This window comes from Balaenoptera acutorostrata, chromosome 9, assembly GCF_949987535.1.
Source record: "Balaenoptera acutorostrata chromosome 9, mBalAcu1.1, whole genome shotgun sequence".
Lineage (NCBI taxonomy): Eukaryota > Metazoa > Chordata > Mammalia > Artiodactyla > Balaenopteridae > Balaenoptera > Balaenoptera acutorostrata.
Window position 1 is genome coordinate 7,073,077 of NC_080072.1, and position 22,043 is coordinate 7,095,119.

The 22,043-nt window shown below is 62.1% G+C and overlaps 1 protein-coding gene across 8 annotated transcripts; it reads right to left on the reverse strand.

Annotated features, from left to right (window-relative positions):
• Positions 1-555: 555 nt before the first annotated feature.
• PCNX3 (pecanex 3) lies at positions 556-22,022 on the reverse strand. Of its 8 annotated transcripts, none has more exons than XM_057552452.1 (35): positions 21,254-22,022; positions 20,693-20,772; positions 20,356-20,455; positions 20,193-20,232; positions 19,996-20,091; positions 18,644-19,771; positions 18,013-18,136; positions 17,752-17,930; positions 17,446-17,536; positions 16,903-17,038; positions 15,522-15,682; positions 14,570-14,723; positions 14,253-14,285; positions 13,806-13,977; positions 13,593-13,703; positions 13,151-13,242; positions 12,870-12,979; positions 12,606-12,711; positions 12,414-12,506; positions 12,076-12,226; positions 10,784-10,928; positions 10,255-10,432; positions 9,359-9,496; positions 9,097-9,203; positions 8,618-8,676; positions 8,302-8,517; positions 7,404-7,657; positions 4,078-4,308; positions 3,807-3,910; positions 3,349-3,496; positions 3,026-3,256; positions 2,677-2,951; positions 1,669-1,802; positions 1,283-1,581; positions 556-1,206 (listed from the first exon to the last, which is right to left on the reverse strand). In XM_057552452.1, exons 1-35 carry the CDS (start codon positions 21,404-21,406, stop codon positions 1,012-1,014), a joined length of 6,024 nt encoding a protein of 2,007 aa, XP_057408435.1. In that variant the 5' UTR covers positions 21,407-22,022; the 3' UTR covers positions 556-1,011. The 8 variants fall into 8 exon arrangements, with proteins under 8 accessions (XP_057408435.1, XP_057408429.1, XP_057408433.1 ...); XM_057552446.1 differs by having other exon boundaries at positions 17,752-17,927; positions 20,693-20,880; XM_057552450.1 differs by having other exon boundaries at positions 9,097-9,226; positions 9,388-9,496; positions 15,522-15,643; positions 20,693-20,880.
• Between the last annotated feature and the right edge of the window lie 21 nt (positions 22,023-22,043).

Sequence of the window (22,043 nt, forward strand, 5' to 3'; positions counted from 1 at the left end):
CCACGACAGGCCCGGCCCAGCCCAGCAAACTGTCGGGCCTCCAGTCCTGGGCTGAGAAACCGGAACAAATGTACCTGCCTTCCAAACCAACTGGGAGGGCTAGACCGGGACAACTAGTGTTCCGCTCCAGCGGGGCACAGAGCAAGTGCTCAGGAAGTGCCGCTGTTTACGAGCAGTAAGCACTGGGCCCTGCCCTACACACGCTCTCATGTATTCTTACAACACCTTAGACAGGTATTATCTCTTATTTATAACTGGAGAAACTGAGGTTCAGAGAAAGGCTTTGGCCAAGGTCAAGGCTAACAATTGTAGGAACCTGCCACTGGAGCTACAAGTCTTTGAACATTTAGGTGTGAGAAACGGAACAACTGCAAACCTCAGATCAAGGCTTGAAAAGGCAACAGGCTTGTGAGGAAGAGGATCCAGTCCTACTTGAACCCTACCCTGGTCTAACCTTGATCTTCATCATAGCCCAGCCCCACATCTTTCATCCCCTTCTCTGTGCTCATCTACCCTCCACCCAAACACCCCCAGATGGAAGAAGAAACTACCAACCAAAATCAAAAATAGTGTTATTAATTCTGGTGTCTCTGAAGCACGAAAAAAAAAAAAGAAAAAAGAAAAAAAGAAAAAGAAACCCCCCTCCCCACATTTCAGCCCCAAGTCCAAGGCCAAGGGGCTACCCCAGCAGGCAGTGCAGGCCGAGGGGCCAAGTCAGTCCTGGCCGTGGGCTTGAAGCAGGACCAGCCCATGGGTTTGGCTCTTAGGGCCCAGCTGGAATGCTGCCTGCTTCAGTTTGGGGAGCCCAGGCCCTGAATTAGGATGAGAGATCAGGGGCCAAGGTCAGAGGTCTGGGCTACTCAGTTCTGGTGCTCTGGCTAAGGCAGCCAGAGGTCAGGGTTCACATGTGGGAGCCAAAGCCACTCAGTTCTGTGGTCCAGCAGAAAGGGTCAAAGGCTGGGGGTCCAAGTTTCTGAATCCTGGGCTGGGACCCAGAGGGCACCAGGCCACTCAGTACTGATGCTCCAGCAGGGGCTGGGCAGCCGGGCTCTCACGCTCCTCAGTGGGGGCAGGCCAGTCACCCAGGGCCCCAGTGGGCGTGCCACTCTCAGGAGCACTGCTGTCCAAGCAAGGAATGTCCTGCACTGCTCTGGAGGGTGAGGCATCGGTGCTGATGTCCGGGCTGAGACTGAGGTCTAGGGGCGCCTGAGGGAGGGGAGATAGGTTGGTAGGAGAGCAGACCTGAGCTGCCCAGGACCCGACCCTCCCGTAAGAACCTTACCTGAGATTTGGGGGTGCTTCCTTTAGGGCTCCCTGAGGCTGGCTCCCCCTCGGATCCCCCTAGCCCCTTCCGACCCCCCAGGCTCCACTTCCCACTGGGACCCTCAGAACTAAGGAGGCCAGGGCCAGGGGGCCTTGAGGGCCTGGGACCCTCAGTGGGGGCAGGAGAAGTGGGCGATGGTCCAGGGAGCCGAGGGGGTGGCCACTGAAGCAGAGGAGGGGGGCGCCCATCACCAGAGCCGCTCAGGGAGGGCCTCGGGCCCCAGGCAGGGCCTGGTGGGAGGGGCTGGTCACCACCGCCTGTGGGAGACAGATAAGAGGGCAGAGACTTCAGTCGGCTAGGCTGCCCTCCCCACTCAGCGGTTCAGCGCGGCCCTGCCTGCTCACCTGCTGTGTTCTCAGGTGTGGGGTGTGCCAAGGGGGGGTTATTGCCGAGGGAGGTCAAGCCGCCGCCTCCACCACAGTCCGAGTCATCCACGTTCCCGCCGCTGTTGCAGCCGGCACCACAGCCCTTATGAAGCCTGGGGGAGGGGAGGCGGAGAAGAGGTTGGTAGGGGGTGGGAGATACAAAGACCTCACATGCACAAGTCCCCAACCCAAGACAGGTCACCTACCATCTCAGAGCCCAGAGTCCTATTTCTAAAAGATTTTTGCCATCTACTTTACAGGGCTTTTCTCTTTTTTCTTTTTTTTTTTTAAGGCCGTACTGCGTGGCACGTGGGATCTTAGTTCCCTGACCAGGGATCGAACCCGCACCGCCTGCAGTGGAAGCACGGAATCTTAACCACTGAACCACCAGGGAAGTCCCTACGGGGCTTTTAAGGGAGGGCTTATCAGGGACTCCCCTGGTGGTCCAGTAGTAAAGATTCCACCTTACAACGCAGGGGACACGGGTTCGATCCCTGGTCAGGGAACTAAGATCCCACATGCCGCAGGGCGACTCAACTAGACCCCGAGTGCCGTAAACTACAGAGCCCACAGGCCCCGGAGCCTGCGTGCCACAACTAGAGAAGAGGAAACCCGCTCGCCACAACTAGAGAGAAGCCCACGTGCTGCAACAAAAGACATGGCATGCCTCAACGAAGATCCCACGTGCCACAACTAAGACCCGACACAGCCAAAAACAAATAAAATAAATAATAAATAAATCTTAAAAAAAAAAAAAAGGAAGCGTCATCAACGGTGCTTCAGGCTAAAGGCCACCTTCAGCTCCGGCTGAGGGGGCAGCGTGTGTGGCTGGGTCAGCTCGGGGAAGGGGTCAGCTCTCGGGGCTCAATCCTGGCTCCAGCACTTCCTCAGTCAGACCCCGGAGAGAGTTGCTTCCTCTCTCCGAGCCCTGCCTTCCTGCCCTATGACCCCGGCCTTGCGGGCTAGAGGCGGGGGGTCGGAGCTCACCTCTCCCAGCCGCGCAGAAGCCAGCGGGCGATGGCGCCCAGGCTGACGGGGCCGCCCCACAGTGCCCGCAGCTGGGGATGGCTGCCGGCCAGCGAGGTGGTGAGGGGCGACACGTAGATGGGGTAGCCCAGCGGCTGGTCGCAGGAGGAATTGATCATGTTGCGGAGCGCCTGCTTGGCGTTCTGGATGCTGCCTCGCTCGGGGTTGCGGTTGCGCAGGAACACCAGCTCTTGCTGCTGCCCGGCCCACAGGCCGCGCACGCACTCGCGGTTCACCTGCGGAGGCCACACGCGGGGGTCAGGAGGCCGCGCCAGGAAGGGGGCCGGGTCGGGCGAGCGGCCGTCCCCACCTTGATGACACGGAAGCTGAGGTGGCGCCGGTTGAGCATGATGATCTTGTACTCGTCGGAGGCGTCATCCAAGACGTGCCGCAGCGCCAAGAGCGAGGGCGTGTTGCTGAGGATGGCGCTGCGCCAGGCCGGGTCGCCCTCGTGAGAGATGACCAGCCGCTCCTCGTTGGCTGCGATGGCGTCATACAGAGCGGCCGGCTCCTCATACTCATCTGGGGACGTGAAGTGGTCCTGCGGGGAGGACGGAGGGCTGAGGTCGGCGGCCCCTGGCCTGGGCAGAGACTTCGCCCCCGCCCACCCTGCCTGGGCACACCTCTCCCTACCTGGTGAAGCTTGAGGGCCATGCGAACCCCAGGTGCCACCACGCGGTGAAGCAGGTCCATGTCGGCAAAGACCCACTCATCGCGCGGGGAGGTGATACGGAAGTCCCCCTTAAACAGGGCGTGCAGGCCGTAGAGGAAGGGCTCCAGGCTGGGGAAGAGGAGGAGGGGAGGCGAATGCACAGGGGGCTCCCGGGTTCCTGAGCTCTGACTCTATGTGCAGGGGTCAGAGCGGAGACCGCTCTTTATGCTGGGCCTCAGTTTCGCCATCTTGACAAGGTCAATCTCTGCCCATGTCCCTCACAGGGCGGTGAGGAGCAGGCAAGGTCACAATGGGTAAAAGAGCCACACTGAAGGGAGGACTGATCTGGCCCCTGGGGGCTGAGGCCAGAGGCCCAGAGCTCTTCATGGAGGTAGAGGAGGGGAGAGCGACAGGCCCGGCTGGACTTGCGGGCACTCACCTGGCCGACATGCTGTGTGAAGCTGTCCCCAGGGCCCGGCGGCCCAGCACACACAGGCCAAAACACAGCGTGACCAGCGGCGAGTTCCAATCCTGGTCCACAGGCTGCGGCACAAGGACCCCCGTCCCCAGAGCCCAGCTCAGACCTGGGACAGGGAACTTGGGGTGGGGGCTGGGGCCCAGGCCAAGGGAGGCTGAGGGTGAGAAGAACCTGCACGGGGACGGGGGAGGCCGAGGGGGAGAAGGCAGCCCCAGGGTAGCGGTGGCCGGACCTGGCCGCGCCGGGAAGCGCAGTACTGGATCCACTCCAGGTGCACGGCGCAGAAGGAGGGCAGCGAGAGGCCAGAGAGGCGAAGGTCGTAGTCCTCATCCACGCTCAGCGAGAAGGTGGGGTCTGAGTCAGCATAGCCAGGTGCCCGCACAGGACGCAGGGCTGTCGCGATGCCCTCGTGGCTCAGCCAGGCCTCCAGCTTTGGAGAGCGGCTCACATAGTAGATGATGCTCTGGGAGGAGAGGGCTGGGGTCAGTGACCGCGGGAGTGCCCTCGCCCTGGCCACTGCAGGAGACAGCGTCAGGGTGAAGAGGCTTCTCCGTGGGAACTCCCTGGCAGTCCGGTGATTAGGGCTCCACGTTTTCGCTGCCAAGGCCCGGGGTTCGATCTCGGGTCAGAGAATTAGGACCCCACAAGGCATGCGGCGTGGCCAAAAAAAAAAAAGAGGCTTCTCCCTTAGACTGAGCTGAAGTCGGCTTCCCAGGACACCCGTCCTGTGTCCCATCTCAGCTCCCTGAAGCCCCACAGGCGAGTCTGCTGCCCTCCTCTCGGCCAGGGAGGGGGAAGGGGAAAGCTGGCGGGAAGCAGCCCTCCTCACGGAGCATCCCCTGGAGGGTGGTGCACTGTGGCAAGTGCTCGGACGCTTGCCCTTCCCTCCTGCCGTTTGTAAGGGGAACTGAGGCCCAGACAGACGACAGACTTGCCCGCAGTTACACACCAGGGCAGGGTGAGCTGGCCAGCACCACAATACCACGATGCTGTGGCATCCAGACCTCAGAGGCCCCGGAAGGTCAGACTAAGGTCGTGGGGCTGCCTGCAGGCCAGTGGGGCCTAAGTGCCCCCTAGGTCTTGGGCCCCTTGAGGCAGCTGAAGTGTGACAGCCACAGGGCTTCCCCTCAGAAAAAAGCCAGAGGCACGGCGTCTGTGCCCAAAGTCTGGGGCTCCTGGATCCTTTAAGAGTTCCTGCTGGCTTCTAAGCAGGGGTTTGGGCAAATGGAGAGGAGCTCTTGGAAGTAGGCAGCTGACACAGCCGGCACGGATGGGCAGTGTGAGGCCGGCAGCTGGCAGCCAGTGAGGTTACTGGGATTCTGTGTGCTGCCCTGGGATGGAGCCAACGGGATGGGCTTCTGCCCGGGGAAGGGGTGGGAAGTCCAGAGCTGGGGAGGCTGACGCAGCTGGCCATGAACAGAGGGCACCTAGGCAGTAGGGGAGTCCAGCAGGATGGCTCTGGTAGACATGGGAAGGCTAAGAGCCTGGGCAAAATGGCCACAGTACAAGCCAGGAAGAGCCAAGGGCCTCAAATAGCTCCCTAGGTGGTGATGGTGGGGACACCTGGAGGCCATGGCTATAGGCGGAGCCTCGTCAGTTCGGTTCCCGGCACACAGCAGCTTGCCTGGTAGCTGGGAGCCTGGGCCCAGCATTGCCTCGGCTGTGGCAGGTGAGTGGGCAGTCTGGGGAGGGCTGGGTGCCCCCTTACCAAGAGGAAGGGGCACCAGGAGCCTAACGGGGTGAATGGGGCAGGAGGGCTGTGGGGCAGCTTGGGCTCCAGGCAGACTGGCTCCAGACTGACCTTCTTGCTCAGAGGGCATCTCCACAGCCCCCAAGAAGAACCAGAAAAAAAAACTTCGGGGACCGGGGGAGGAGCTGGCCTGGCACACAGAAGTGCTGCATTAACTTGCACAACCACATGGTGTTCTACGGAACCAGCAGTCCTGGGGCCCAGCCTTTAGAGTGGTTCTCAGGAGTAACAGCGCCCGCCTGCAAGCATTTGCTGGCAGCTCAGTGGCTCTGCTCAGTGTTTCACGTGGGGCAGCTCACTGAATCTTCATAAGCATCACAACTGCGGCATCTTTTCTGCCTTCATCCCACCTAACCGCAAGGATGGGTCTGTGAGCCTCAGTTTTCTCAACTGTGAAAGGGGCCGATTACACTGACCTCGCCTCTTCCAAGAGTTACTAAAAGAATCAAACAGCAGAATGAATGCGCCTGGGCTTGGAAATGCTAAGAGCACCCCAAGGCTTGGCTGCAGGTGGATGTCAGGGCCAGTGTCTCCGTGGCCACGAGAGTTGCACTGAATCTCTCACGCAACTGCACTTAGTGACTTTCGCGGAAGGACAAGGGGTGGGAGGTGCCAAGGGGGGCTAAATCTGCACAGGAAGGCTCCGCCTGGTCTGCCAAGCCCAGGGCTGGATGGGACACATCCCTGAACTGCCCCAGGCCCGTGGGGCTGCCCTGCACACCTGCCTCCCCCCAGGCTCCGCCTCAGCAGCCCCCATTCATCCTTCCAAACTTCAGCCCACACTCCATCCTGGGCAGAGCCTTCCCTGGGTCCTCCAGGCGCCTCCACATGGCCGTGATTCTGCCCAGCCTTTGAGGCAGCTGCGACAAGTCAGCTTCCCCTCAAGAAGCTGGGAAGGGGCGGCGCTCATCTCAGCCTGCTAGCTGGGGGCCTGGCTGGGGTCTGCTGCACCACCACGAGAAGCCTACACTGGCCGAGAGGGAGGAATTGGGGAGACCTGGGCAGGAGCGCCTCTCTCGAGATGGGGAGAGGAAGGTGGACAGGATCGTAACCCCTGGGTGACCTGCAGCTGGGAATGTCTTTTTCTGGACCACAGCCTCTTTCTTGGTGACAATAAGGATGGGGCGGGCTCACAAACCCTTCCCTAGGAGTGGACGGGTGGAAACATCCACAGTAGAGAAAGTACAGTTTCTCTGACAAGCGACACAGATGGGGTGCCCACTGGCAGCGAAGGACAGCTGGGGGATGCACAGGACTGCCCTAGAGAGAACCTCAGGTGGGCAGGCTCACCTGGACTCCAACAGGCCACCCCTTCTGGGCCCACGACAAGCCCCAGGGCAGATGCTAAGAGAGCATGAGGGGACCTGTGACCCCTACTCACCCCACTCCTGTAGCGCCCTCATCATCCCTGCCACCTCACAGAACTGCGAGAATCCCCACTTCTCAAGGGGATTGACAGGCACAGCAAAGAAGGCAATACCTCAAGCTTCCCAGAACCCAATCCACGGCTCCCTTCGGACCAGAGAGAGTATCTGTGCACGTGCTGCCCACCGGCCCCCAGGACTCACCACCCCATGTGAGCCTCCTGGAGGAGGGTGACAGGAGGCCCCCCGCCCCGGGCTCCCCACCATCAGAGGCACATGGGCCTCTGAGGCCCGCTGTCCAACAGTGACACTTCGGAGGCTGATTAAACTCTCTGAGGCCTCTGCTTCCCTTGGGCAAAACAGGCTCCCAAGGATCCAGAGGATGGCCTTCGGGATGCTCCTGGCCAGTGAGCACGCACCGGCGGGGACCCCTGCCCCTCATACCCTGACGTAGTAGGTGATGAGGATCTTGCGGAGGTCGAAGACCTGCAGCATGGAGGCAGCGTTGTTGTCGCTGATGCTGTAGCCCTCCAGCACGTACTTGCTGGCCGTCACTTCCCAGGCCAGCCAGCGCTGCCCAAAGGCGGCATTGAAGGACAGGACCCTCGGCAGGTGGCCAGGCTCGCAGCAGCAGCAGCCCTCATCCTCCTCCACGCCCTCTGTGATGGCCTCCACCTCACGCTGCTGGCAGTATGTACCTGCGGGGAAGGGGGGCTCCAGTAAGGGGGCCACAGGGACACCCCAGCCTACCTCCTCCCCAGACAGTGCCCAGGCACCTCCCCGAGATGCGACGCGAGTAACCATTACTAAGTGAACCGGTTAACAAACAAGCCCCTTTCTCCTCCTGACTCCCAGTGGCCACGGTGGGGTGACTGGGGCGTTGAGGGTTGGGGGGAGGGGACAGGGTCTGGTCCCTCATCTATAGACGCAAAGACTGAAGCTCAGGCTCATGTTGCTCCCGAGCTGTGCCTAGAGCCCCTCTGCACTTGTGAGCCCCTTCTGAAGCTGGCATCTGCCAGGTACAGCTTCCTGAGGGCAAGGAGCCGGCTCACTCACCAGGGCTTATGTGTGGCCCCCCAGCCTGGTCCTGGCCTGAGACCGCAGAGCAGGCCAGCGGGAGCTCCAGGTCCGAGCTTTCATCAGAGCAGCCTGGTCGCTACAGACCTGCCGCAGTCAGGACAGCGACGGGGCTGGGCCGGAGAGAGCCTGCCGCCTCACTGCTCGGACTAAGAAACCCAGGCCCGGCGGGGAGAGCCCCTTGCTCAAGGCGCCCAGCAAACCGGAGCAGAGCAGGGCTAGAGTCCAGCCCCGACACACTGTCAAACTCGGCCCCGCGACTCACCCCGGAACTCTAGGCCACGCAGCTGGAAGGTGACGAGGCCATTGCCGACCTCGATGAGGTGCACCAGGGCGTTGAGGTAGTCGGAGGCCAGGACAAAGCAGTCGCCGGGGCCGTAGTTGCCCCAGCGGCCCAGCACCAGGTCCCCACACAGCGTGTGCTGCAGCGAGCGAGTCAAGTGCTCGTAGAAGATCGAGTTGAGGTTGTTGTCATCAGCTCCTGGGACCCAGGATGGACGGACAGATGGACAACGTGACAAGTGAGCAAGGCTCCCTCCAGGAAGGCCCCGCCCTAAAGCCCCCGATGGCTGGGTACACACCAGGGTTCCGGTCCAGCTGTGTGACCAGGCGGGTGTTGGAATGATCCACACGTTTAGTGCTGTTCAGAGAGAGGGCGGCAACACAGGTGGCCAAGAGGGCGAGGCTGCCCAGGGCTCAGACAACTGCTCCCGTGAGCCCCAAACACCTCCCCTCCGAACCCGCACCCCTGCGCTCTGAGGCAGACGCCACGACAGCCCCATGACAGAGGGGGAGGCTGAGACTCAGGGACATGAGGGGACTCACCCAGGACCACACAGCCAGGAAGCCTAGGGTGTGAGCCCGAGGCCTCAGCCTGGCTCGAGTTTTGCCCCGTTCGGATCAGCCACCTCCCTGAAGCCTGCAGCGCCCCACCCAGCCTGGGCTCCAAACTCCTTCCCGTCTCCCAGCAACCTGCCCCCCGGTGCAGCCATCCCGCTCCTCTGCCAAGTTCCACTCAGGGACGCCCCCGGAACTTGCTTCTGTGTCCCACGAGACTCACTTGTAGTCGCGCTCCCAGAACTTGAGGGGCCGCGCGTAGGACATGATGAAGACGGCGCTACCCAGCAGGGGGTTGAGCGGCGTGGAGAAGAGTGCGGAGAGCAGGGCCTGAACGAACAGCATGGCCGAGTCTGGGCACGAGTCAAGGAGGTGGCAGGCACGCAGGACCCTCCCCGGCCTCCCTCACTAGCCCCACACCCCCTTGCCAACCCGCCTGGCGGCCCCCAGCCCCATCCAGGCCACGGTCCTCCCTGCACACCCACACCCAGGCAGCAGGCGGCAGGCTGGGTACGTGGCACGGCGAATGGCTGGGCAAAAGCGTGGAAAGCCGAGCCCCACGTGATCTGCCAGGGCGCGATGTAGGTCAGCACAAAACGCAGCTTGTACAGCAGGTCCCACAGCTGCAGGGTTGGAAGGGGGGAAGGTAAAAGATACGCAGATCACTCACAGAGAGGGAGGGTCCACCAAGTACCCACTCAGAGCCTTGGGGCTACGCCACTTGCTGCCTACATGGGAGTCAAGCTCAAGATCACTCCCAGCCCTTACTCTCTGGACCTGCCTCGAAACCCCCCGATACCATCAGCAGCTCCAGACAAAAGCAGCCAAGGGGGCGTTAGACATTTAATTCGTAGAACCACCCCAGGAGCCTCCTACTGCTGTCCCATTTCTCAGATGAGAAAACTGAGGTTCGAGAAGGTAGAGCAGTTAAATGACTTGCTCAGGCCACACCACTCTCAGTGATGAGGCTGGGCCTCAACTGTGGTACCAAGAGTTAAGAGACAGTCACAGGCCCTGCCCTCAGAGGGGGACACAGTCTGGATCGCCACCATCCTGGGCCAGGCCAGAAACCAGACTAGAATGCCCACATGAGTGAGCTGAAAGCTCAGGCCTGCGCTGGGGTCGCCCTGCAGGCACCACTGCAGACCTCCAGCAGAGCCGGGGAACGGTCCTTTGTTCAAATCCCAGCTGACCACCAATTCTCCAGGAGACCTGAGGCAAACCACTTACCCGCTTTAAACCTCAGCATGCTGGCTGCCCCGCCAGGAGCCACTGCGAAGGCCCCCAGTGTGGCTACCATGGACTGGGGAAGGTCTCCCGCACCAAGGCACGAGAGGCCTGCTCCCGCTGCACAGCCTGGAGGCTTGCTGCACAGTCTCACCTTGCTGCAGAGCAGGGACATGAGGAAGTAGTCAAGCAGGAAGCCCTGGGAGAGGCGCGGGTAGTCGAAGTGGAACAGCAGGACGGTGAAGGCCAAGGTCAGGTACTGCTGGGGTGGGCAGCAGAAAGCCGAGCGCAGCAGCTTCAGCCCAGCTACGGTCATCAGCAGCGCCCGGCAGCTGTGGGCGAGGGGTGGGCGTTAGGCACTGGGCGGAGACTCGGCACAGTGGGTGTGGGTGCCCATCCCTTGCTGGCCCTGGCCTGGGCTCTGTTGGGCAGGGCCCTGCTCTTCTGGGCCAGTGACTCTTCGTCTCTGCTCTCTAAAGAGGTCACCCCCTTCAGACACATTGGAGAGACACATCTGCTCTTGAAGAGGCAACTGCTTCACCGGAAAGGGTGTCAGGAGCTGGGGGCCTACTTAAGCTTGCTGGGCAACTGAGGCAGGTGTCCTTCCCTCTCTGGGCCTCAGTTTCCCCCTGTGTCACACAGTGATGTAGACGGTGGGATGGCAGGGGGCTGGCGGTCCTCACTAGAGACAGAACTTGTCCGGGTGGCTGACGACCGTGTGGGCGTCCACTGTGAGGGCGTTGAGCACCACCGCAGGGTAGATGAGGTACTTCTCCACACACTGCAGGCCGGCGTACAGCTTCTCAAACCACATCACCTGGGCAGCACCTGCAGCAAAAGGTGGGAAGGTGGGACTGCTGCCTAGCACCGGGTCCTCCACATTCCCCTCCAACCACGGGGCAGGACAGGTGTGCTCTCCAAGGGAACCTGGACAGACGGCAAACCCCAGGGCGTGGGGATGTGGCATTCTGGGTCCCTAGAGATTCTGAGCGGTCGCGGGGCGGGGGGTTGATCTCTGGCAGCCCAGATGAGGGCGATGAGGCCCAGGTCGGGTGTGTTGGGGGCTTAGGGCAGGTGCTCTGCCCATTCGGCTGTCTGTGAAATAAAGGCTGATGATGACATCCCAGGTGCCCACCGGAGCCAGGGCGGGCTGGGTGAGGCCCAAGTACACAGTGATCCTCAGCCTCAGGGCCCTTCGGAAGGGGCCCCTGCCACTTGGCTCGAGCTGACTGCAGCCACATGGAGATGCTGGCCCAGTGGGCAAAATCCTTCATTGTCTATGGAAAAAAAGGCATGTGGACCTTCGCATAACAAATCCAGATGTTTATGGCCTTCCCTGTTGGTCCAGTGGGTAAGACTCTGTGCTCCCAATGCAGGGGGCCCGGCTTTGATCCCTGGTCGGGGAACTAGATCCCACATGCATGCCGCAACTAAGAGTCCGCATGCTGCAACTAAAGATCCCACAAGCCGCAATGAAGGTCCCGTGTGCCGCAACTAAGACCCGGAGCAGCCAAAATAATAAACAAATAAATATTAAAGAAAAAAAAAAGAGTAAACAAATCCAGGTGTTTAAATATAGACTCAGGGGTGTTTTTGTGTTGCAGAATCCAAGTAAAAATGCATGCCAAGCTAGTGTAGTTCATTGGTAGCCAGCTTGTAATTATCGACAACATGTCCCTTTAAGGTCCTGGAGTTTACTTCTCCCATCTCCTCAGAGACCGGAAGGCAGGTGGGAAAAGGGTAGAGCAGGCAGGGTGAAAGTGAGGCATGGGCTGAAGCGGGCACAGGAGTGGGTAGAGAGGGCAGTGAAGGGGCCGCAGGGCCAGTGCCAGTGCGAACGGGGCGGTGTGGGCAGAGGCTGCCCCCTGCTGGCACTCTGAGCTGCGAGGCCTGTGCTCCCATCAGGCTGCAGGTCCGCTTGGAAATCAGGGCAGGAGGGGTGGAGGGGTCCCAGCCCAGGGCGGGGGGCACTCACCGCGCACTTCGTACTGGCTGTACTCCAGAGGCTTCAGCACAGGCTGTGACAGGCAGAACCAGGGCAGCTGTTTGCGGAGTTGCGGCAGCAGGTAATGTGTGAAGAAGCCCACGGCCCCAGCCAGCGCATACAACACAAAACCCAGCACGGACTGCAAGAGGGAGAGGTGGGAGGCTCAGCCAAGGGAAACAGGCCACAGGGCCACGGGGCCACCTGGTACAGGTCAGCCAGGGGCGGAGAAGGACGGGAGGCCATGGCTGCCCAGGCCCTCAGGGCAATCGGGCTCCGGCAGAGACTGAGGTGGGGGGAGGGGGCGGGGTGGTCTGCGCCACACGAACCTTCAGGGCAATGAAGACGGTGCTGGCGCTGATGGCAAAGGTGAGCACAGCAATCACCACACACATCACCAGGTCAGAGTGCAGGACCTCACGCTGCAGGGTCAGGAAACACCAGCTTGGGTGTCCCCGCCACCCAGTGGCTGACCACACCCCCGCACCCCAAGACTAGACCCTGACACTCCCGGTCCTCACCACTGACTGACGCATCTTGTCTGGCAGTGGGTCTGGGGGCTCGGCGCGGGCCGTCTCCAAGCTCCGCTCCTCCAGCTCAGGGAAGAGCCTGCTCCGGATCAGAGACCTGGGGGGCATGAGAAGAGTCAGGGGCCTGGGTCTGGCGAGGTGGCCCCTCCTCCCACAGACACCCCCCCGACCCCTGCCATGCACAGACACACACGCACAGACACACGCAAACACGTATACACGTGCGCACATAGACAGGTACGTGCGGGCACCCACCAGAGCACGGTGGGGTCACTGCTCTGCCGGCTTAGGTGGTAGGACAGCGCTACCAGGAGGCCACAGAAGACAGAGAAAAGGACGGGGACGTGCTGTTCTGGCCAAGGAGTCTGGGGAGAGAACCCATGCTGGTCAGAGGGGATGAGGGTAAGCATGGCGGCGGGGGGCGGTGAGGGTGCCCCCCCCAACCGTGGGAGAAGCCACTGCTGAGCCCAATTCACAGCCCTGTCTCAACAACCCCCTGGGCTTCGGTATGCCCGCCACCGACAGGTCATCCCTACCTTGATGGCTCCGAGGCAGAAGCCGTAGAGCAGAGCAGCAGCCAGCAAGCTGCGGGAGAGGCTGAAGACCGCAGTGAGTGGGCTGGTGGCGGCTGCGAGGTGAGCGACAGCCTTTAGTAAAGCCCAGCTCCTACCTGCCGGCCGCCCACCCCACCGCCCCCCGCTGCCGCTCAACTCCCCCAGACCCCGTCCCCAGCCCACTGTTCTCTGCTTCCCCCAGCCCAGAGAGGCCTTCGGAACCCTGGCATTCTTGGGTTTAAACCACTTGCCTGCGGAGGGGACAGGAGGGGAAGGGAGGGGAGGGGAAGAGATGGGCTCTCAGAACCCACCATGTAGCCACGGGAGAAGGCTCAGCAAACAGCCAGAGCCGCAGCCATAATCCATAGCCCCTCCTGGGCCCCACACTGCCTCCTCACCCCCGAGCCACCCGTGGGCCCCATACCTGTGCCCCCAAAGCCGTGCATATCTATCTGCTCCAGCAGGTACATGAGACAGGTGTTCACCTGGGGCAGGAGGCCCAGGAGGAAGACGAACGGGAAGCACAAGGTGAACACTGGCAGGGAGGGGAAGCGGAGGCCAGTCAGCCTGCAGGCTGCCCCTCGGCCCACCCCTGGGGCCTCGCTCCCTGGGCAACCGCAACCCTGCCCGGCCTTACCAGTGGCTACATCACGGGCGCAGAAGAAGAAGGAGGCGGAGAAGAGCGTGAGGCCGTAGAGGGAGACAGGCGGGAAAGGCTGAGCTGAGCCCAGGGCGTCCAGCAGCCAGATGAGCAGACAGCAGATACAGAAGTAGACAGGCCGGCTGTATGCGATCACCCAGTTGTGGCCCTGGGAAGGGGGGCCTGTGAGGAGCCGGGCCTCCCCTACTGAACACCCTACTTGCACGTGCACACACACACGCTCACGTGTCCCGTGCCTGGCCCTGGGTCCAAGATAAAAAGCTTGGCAGGCTGGGGGCAGAAGGACCAAGGAGCTAGGGGTGACGGGGGTGGTGAGGGAGCCCTGCCTCTCCCCCACCCGACACCCTCCCCACCTGGTCTCAGCCCCGCCCAGGGCCCAGGCCTGAGCCTCGCGGGGAAAGGTGCTGCTCTGCTGGTACTCACGTGCATGGGGGATGCTGCATCAGGCTGCACGCTCTGCAAGAGACAAGAGCTACACTGGTGATGAGAGCCAGCGCCCACGGGAGGGTCAGAGGCCCCAGGATCTGTTCGATTCCACTTCTGGGCCCTTATGAATGACCAGGGCAGGCCCCTGAACTGTCCTGAGCTTCAGTTCTCTCATTTGTAAGATGCGGGGTGGCTACAGGGGATCTGAAGCATCTTATCTGCTTTCGAGCTCAACCCGCTCAAGAGGGGTCCTGGGAAGAGGGGTGCATCTGGGAAGAGATGGGAGGGAAGAGACCCAGGAAGCCAGGCCTGACCTTCAGCAGGGAATACTGGCAGGAGGCGATCACCAGGCAGAACTGGAACACCCAGATGTCGGTGAAGAAGCCCTTGAGCAGCAGCAGGTAGCCCAGGAAGGCGACGAGGCTGCTCAGGCCGACACCGAGAATGTTCTCCACCAGCCCCCGTGTCCTGGAGAGACAGCAGGGTCAGAGCACACCCACCTCCTCACCTGCTAGTGGGGCAAGGGGTTAGGGGATGGGGGAAACAGGACCCAGCCACAAAGGCCCATGTCCAGGCCGGTGTCCATGCCAGCCGTCATCCTGAGTATGTGAAGCTGTGCCCTCTCAGGGCCAGGGCCAGGTGGCACCCGCTCCAGGAAGCCACCCCACTGCTACCCTGCATCCGATCCCAGTCTTTGCCCCCTCTAGACCCTGAGGCCTCAGGTGCCACCACTCTGGGATCTGCCCATCTCCGGCTCCCGCTCGCTATGCTATGCACACAGGCAATGCCCCCAAAACACTGGTCTCAGCACCGGGAGAAATCCAGAGCACAGGAAGCCAGGACACAGGTTCCAGGCCCAAATCATTCACCCACACAACAAACGTCATCTGATCTCTCTCACTTTCTGGGCCTCAGTTTCCTCCCGAAAAAAGGGAAAGCTCAAATGGTTCGTTAGCTTTTTCAGGGTACAGAATTCAGTTTAATTGACACTCACCCAGAAGCAAATAAAGAACAACACAGTGAACAGGAACAATGTCTCCAGCAAAGCTTTGGGAGAGGAGTGACCAGCGCACCACCCACTTGGCCACCCCTCTGCACCCAGAAGAACCTAAAGAAATCCCACTGCAGACTCCAGCTCTCCACGCACCCTCAGCGACCCCAGCAGTTAGGTTCTCCGTTGCCATGACAGTCTCCACACATTCAGAGTCTGGAAGGCCAGGGGCCAGGGATGATCAAGGACTGGGGGCTAAGGGGGTGGGTGCTCACCGGTCCAGCAGGGCCAGCAGGGCGAGCCGCTCGTAGCGCACAGAGGTCCAGCGGCCGGGAAGAAGCCAGTACTTGTAGCTGTGCTGGGCCCGGGGCGGCGCCTCCTCCATCAGTGTCTGCTCCTGGGATTCGTGCAGGGAGTCCTGGTCCAGCAGGTCAAACTGCGGTCCCCATGGCCGCGGCCATCAGCCCCGCACCCCCCGCCCCCGTGGTCCACTGCCACCCCCCAGCGCACACTGGCTGGTCAACACAGAAAGTCCCCACCATGTAGCAGCCCCACGGCCTGCCCTGACCCTCCATCCAAGGGCCTACTCCTTCCTCCAGCTTCCCAGGACGGGGCTCAGTGGCCGTGGGGGCTTCCGGGGCTGTTGGACGCCAGGGTTACTAGCTCCTGTGTCTGTCTTCCCCACTCAGGCAGCATCTCCCGCCTCTTCCTGGGCTCAGAGAAATCCACCTTATCCTTCAGGAACCAGCACAAACACTACCCTCCTCCCAGACAGAGCCCTCAGGGTCACTCTGACCCCCTACCCTGGAGCACATGGAGCGCTGGCCCTGAAGACAGGCCTGGGTGCCAGTGCCAGCGCTGTGAGGCCCTGGACCAACTACTTAACCTCTTCGGGCTTCTCGTGTCTTTAATTCAACAAGTGTTTACGGGATACAACTACGAGCCTGTCCCTGCGCCGGGCTCCGGAGAGCCCAGCAGCACGGCCCCTGCCTCTGGAGGAGACCCTCGGCCGTGAAAGGACAGCACTGCTATCCCACGTGACCTTCAGGAGAATAAACGCATCAGGAAGGAGCATGTGGGGCTTCTGGGCGCTGCCCATGGCCTCTCTGTGGCCCTGGGTGTGTGGGTGCTACTTTCACGACTGCTGTTTAACTCTGAGTCTGTGTCTCATACATCTCTAGTACTTCTGTTATTCCCTGGCTGACCACATCAGTTATTGCTCACGTCGGGATGCTTTCAGGAATGAAAGGAGGCGCTCTCACTAGCTCTGCTGGGATGGACAAGCTCGAACAGCATGCCTCAAGACCCCCGCGTCAGGCGCCCAGAACAGGGGGCAGCGCTGCCACCGCTAGGTGAGCTCAACTGCCCCTTCTGCAGGTGCCACCGCTAACACCCACCGTCCCCACTAACTGGGGGCCCCTCCAGGGTAAAAAAAACTATTCCAGACACGTTCGTTGAACGAGTAAATAAGCGACTCCTTGAGCCATTCAGGTCCAGGACCTGTGCACCCTGTGCTGGCCATCAAAGGTCAAGACAGCTACCTCAGGGCCCCTGGAGCCCTCACTCAGGGTGACCTGTCCCTCCTGGTGCCTGGGTGAATGCTCGGTGGTCTGCACCTCTCCCCCCGCAGGTCCTTCCCCGACGCTGGCTCCTTACCTCTGGGATCTCCAGGGGCACTCGGCGCACCTGCATGCCCTGCAGGACCACGGGCCGCGGCTGCAGCAGGTTCAAGCCACCTGTCGCCTCTGGGACGTCAGCCGAGTGGAAGCTAGAGGAATGCGAGTGGCGGTCCCTGTGGGAAGAGCAGCCGTGAGGGTCGGGGCTGTGGGTGAGGCTGGGAATGGAATGGGGTCGAGGCCAAGGCCAGGCCATGACTGGGGGCCCAAGGGAGCTGCTCAAATACCCAGGAGCACGGGGGTGTCCAGAGCAGTGAGGTGGCAGAAGGGCCTCCCTCCCAAGTCCTGGGCCTCCTAGAAGGCCCTGGAAGCCTCCTGCTTGGAAGTGCCACGGAGCCAGAGACCCAAGGGATCCTTGCAGGCCCACCCTTCACCGCTCCCTGCCCTTCACCGCCGCCCACCCTCCTCTCCTCCTAGAGGTCTGAGCTGCCCCTGCCCAGCCCAAAGAAGGAAGACAGAAAACTCCCCAGAAATGGCAGCCCATCGGCTGCTGAGCCGGGAGAGCCCAAGCTTGGAGACTCACCAGGTTCCATTGGCTGCCTGCTCCCCCTGCTGCCCTACAGGGTTCTCGTAGCCGCCTCCAGCCAGGCCAAAGGTGTAGGAACGCCGCACGCCTGGGGCACAGGTGTGGGACACAAGGCAGCCTGTCAGGGACAGAAGCACCGAGGCCCAACCCACGTGGGCACCAGGGCCATCAAGTGAGGAAAACCCTCTGCTGGGTTCCCCTGGATGGCAGCCCAGCCCCTGGGCACCAAGAGCGCAGCTGCTGGGACGATGACCCTCAGTGGGAGGGAAGGAGGCTTGGCCACGGACCGGGGGAGGGGCTCACCGCTCTCGTCATAGAAGTAGTGCACAGCACCCTCGGAAGTGTCGTCGAAGGTACAGGCCTCGTGCACGTTGGCGCCGGCCCGAGTGAGCAGCAGCGAGGAGGCGAAGTGCAGGGCAGAGGGCAGCGTCAGCGCCCGGGAATGGGAGGCAGCCCGGCCCCGCTGAGCTTCCTGCAGGCTGCTGGGGAGGGGTCGGCTCATGGTCAGCACCCCTTAGAGCCAGCCGGCCCCCACCCCCGTCCAAGCAGCCGGCAGGTGCTCACCTGGGCGGTGAGCCCATGAGCGAGGCGGGGGGCGTGGGGTTGCTGCCGGCATTGTGACGCCTCCGTATGGCCTGCGCCCGCCTCACGCTGCTTGAGCGGTCCCGCTTGCCAGTCTCCTCGGCAGCTGATCAGAGAGAGAGGCCCCCCGAGCATAAGTGACAGAGGCTTGGACAGAACCTGAGGGAGGGTTGGGGGACTGGGGGAGACAGGTGCCCCTGGATGGATGGAGTTAAAGGTCAGGCCTAGTCCAACCGTATCCCGCCTCTGTGGCCCAGCCAGGTCACCTAACCACTCGGGCCTCAGTTTCCACATGTGGAAACAAGGACGCGATCTGCTCTGCCCCACTGGCGACCCAGGAGGATGAATGTGGCTACTGAGAGTCCTCAAAGAGCAGAGGCTCAGGTGCTACCTGCAGGACCTGGAGCCAGGTGCCTGAGGTCTCTGCCTCGGTCTCCTCACCACTCCAGCCTTGCTTATCTGAGGCGCTTGGCAGCCAACGTCACTAGGTCGCTGCGTCCTTGTCCATCTGCTGCCTGAGACAGAGGCTGACCAGGTCCGTTCCAGCTGCCCCTGGCCCAAACCCACGTCCCTACCGAGCTCGCCTCCCCCCAGCTCTGGAGCCGGCACTCACCTCCCCCCACAGCACCATCCTCCTGCAGCTCCCCCCGCCAGCCAGGCTGGTTGGCCGCAGGTCCCCGGCGGGCCTCGGGGGGCAGCACAGCGGGCTCACCGGCTGCCAGCTCCACCCCTGCCTGGACCTCCAGCTCAGCCTTGGAGCCAGCCAGGGGGCCCCTCAGGCCATCACCCCCTGCCCCGTCCATGCTCAGCACGCGGGCGTGCGTTTTGGCGCTGGCGGTACTAGGCGTCCGCTGGGTCCCATAGGGCCGCTTGGGAGGCACAGCCGTCCCCTCCTCAGCCCCGTGGGGTGCCCGTCGTTTCCGGGGCCCCCCCGCCGCACCCCGAGAACTCTCAGGGGAATAGCAGGAAGTGGACGAGGAGCTGTCGGTGCTGTAGCGGCGCTGGGACCGGAGGCTGGAGGCCGGGCTCAGTTCACTGCCCTCGCTGGTGTCATCGTCCTCGAAGAAGCCCCCGCCTTCCAGCAGCGACCGCCGAGGGGTGCGGCCCGCGGGGGAGTGTCTTCGCACGGGCGGCCGCCGTTTGCTAGGCCGCAGCAGGGCCAAGTCCTTGGGCCGCACAACCAAGAGTGGCTCAGCCGGGCCCGGAGGCGTCCCTGCTCCTACGACTGTGTCAAAGGAACGCAGCGTGTCATCTGAGGGGACCCCGGCATCTGGTGAAGCGGGCAGCTCTGCCTCCGAGGGTGGGTCTGTGTCGCTGCCCTCGGGGGCCTGCCCACCGGGGGGGCTGTCCAGGTGGGTCGAGTTGGTCTTCTCACTCTTGAAGCTGCTCAACGTTTCCCTGTCGGTGCCACTGAAGCAGGAATCCGAGGAGCCGGCTTTCTGGGGTGTGGGCTCACCCGAGCCCCGCCGGTCCAGGGGCTGGTAGCCGCCCGCTCCCCGGTGTTGTTCCCGTCGACTGCTGGTCCTCACCAGGGCCCGGTCGGGCCGGGTCAGCGTCAGGAAGCTCTTGCTCAGCTCCTGGCTGAGGCTCCCCTTCAGCAGGGGGCTCATGGGAGTGTCAGCCACGCTGCTCCCACTCCAGGGGGCGCCATCTCCAGCCAGGGGAGAACGTTCTGAAGAGTCCGTGCTGGGGAGCGATGGGTCTGGGGCAGCCCCTGGAGGCGTCTGGGGAAGGTCTCCAACTATCAGAAGAGAAGAAGACAGAAGACGACAGAATGGCATTCTACAAAAGGGACTGGTGGCTGAGGGGGTCCTATGGCCCTGCTTTCTGAGAACCCAGTGGGGCAGGACACTGAGGAGGTCCCATCTGAGAGAACACAGAGAGCACAGGGAAGAAAAAGTTGGGGTGACTCAAAGACAAGACAGCTAGTCTTCTCCCCAGGCCCTTGCCATCATGCCCACTCACTCAGCTTCTCCTGTGAGCTTAGCTTCAGCATCTCTCGGTCGGCAGAGGTCACGATCACGTTGTTGCTGCCCTGCTCCCGCACCAGCTCCTTGATGTCTGCAACCACAGCCCCAGAGGCGTCAGCAGGACCTCAAGGCCTCCACATGCCACCTCCTGCTCCACACCACGGCCTTCAGCTCTGAACAGCAGCCACCTACCTCTGAGGGGCCCAGAGTCCTCCATCCGGGGCAGCAACTCCTGAGCAATAGAAAAAAAAAGTACGAAGGAGCAAACAGGGCAAAAAGTAGGCTCAGGACATACCCATGTTGGGAAAGGCTTTCAGAAGAGGAGTGGGGTAGGGAGAGAGCCAGGACCACTCACCGAGACCTGGTTGAAGCCAAACACGGAATGCTGAGAGCTACAGCGTACCGGGGGTGTGGAACTCACTTTTCGAAATACTGTCATCTCCACTCCAGGATCCCTAGCAGTGGAAATGAACAGTAGCTTTCAGCTAACCTTCCCTCTTCACATAGTACTTCTCCCACCATCCCCATCACTCTACTCTCCGCACAGATCCCCCTGATAAATCCAGGGCCAACCATAGAACATTCAACTGTTCTTGGACCCAATGTTCCCTAAGCCCCTTCTCCATCCTCCAGTGCTCAGGCCCAGGCACCAAGGACCCTCCATTTCCAACACAGGCCCTGCCTCGCCCCACCTGGGCAGACTGCCGTCCCCCTGGGCAGGCTCTTCCTCTGGCTCCCCCATGGTAGAGTTGCGCTTCTCCACAATCTCGCCCTGGTCGAACATAGCATGCAGCCGATAGTTCACAATCTTGATGGCAGCGAAGATGACAGCCACCACAAGGCAGTACACACCAGCCACCATCAAGCTGGGGGGCAGGACCTGGAGGTGGCAGCAAGTCAGGTCCCTCTTCACACAGCCCTGCCCCCGTGGGGTGGACCTACCGCCACAGTCAAGGCTAGGATTCACAAATTCACAACAGGACTTCATCACCCCTGCATACAACTAATAAAAAGGCCCTGTCGGGGAACCCTGTCTTCTTTCTAATTGGAGAGAAACTAGGTGAGGGTCTCAAGGTCACCCAGGCCAGAAAATTTTGGCCTCTCCTTCACACACTCCAAACTCTGCACTGAGAGTCCTCTTCCTACATCCTAGTGCCCAAGCCACAGCCCAGAATCCCTGCCAGGTTGCACCCCTCCGTGACATCTGCCCTCCCTTTCCCCGGCGGGAGTTACAGGTGGCGGCAGCGTCTCACCATGTACAGCAAGAAAGGAAAGGTGAGCAGGAAGATCCAGACATAGAGGTGGAAGCAGTTGGAGAAGGTGCTCTGGTGCGGATCGAAGAACCAACCGCCGGTGAGCGAGGCCCACACCCCCTGGCGCAGGATCTGCAATACCTGCGACCCCATGGCCCCGCCGCTGCTGCGCGCGCCCTCCTCCCGGGACCCTCATGGGGGCGGCCCCCGGCCCATGCCCCGCGTGGCGCCCGAGGGCCCCGGGGCCCGGCCTCGCGCTCACGCCATGGCCCCCCCCAGCGGAGGAGAGAGGTCGGTGGGGCTCGGGTGCGAGCAGGGGGCGGGGCCGGCCCGGGCAGTCACCGGTGCGAGACCCAGGCGCGGGGGTGGAGACGCATCAGAGGCGGGGTCCGGGCCCCCACCCCCGGCCCAGATCTGCTCCCAAGGGCCGGGCCGGCAGGCAGGAGCAGGGCACGGGCCGGGCACCCGTCGGCGGCATCCAGAGGTGGGCGTGGGGTGGATGCTCTGGGGGTGCAGGCGACGGCTCCCTCGGTTCCGGCCCGGGGAAAGCCCTGGTACCCTGAGGTCCACTTCCGGGGTCACAGGTCACTCGCTTTTGGCTCCGCGCTCGCCCCGCTTCTGCGGGAGCCGGCCCAAGGGGGAGGCCGGAAGAAGGAGCCGCGAGCCGCCAACCTGCAGTGGCGCATGCGCCCAACGAGCCCAGTTGGGACCCGGAAAAGGAAAATCTGGCGGCTTGAATGCGCAAGCGCAGGGAAGTAGTGGAGCGATAAGAAGCGGGAGAGTCCTTTGG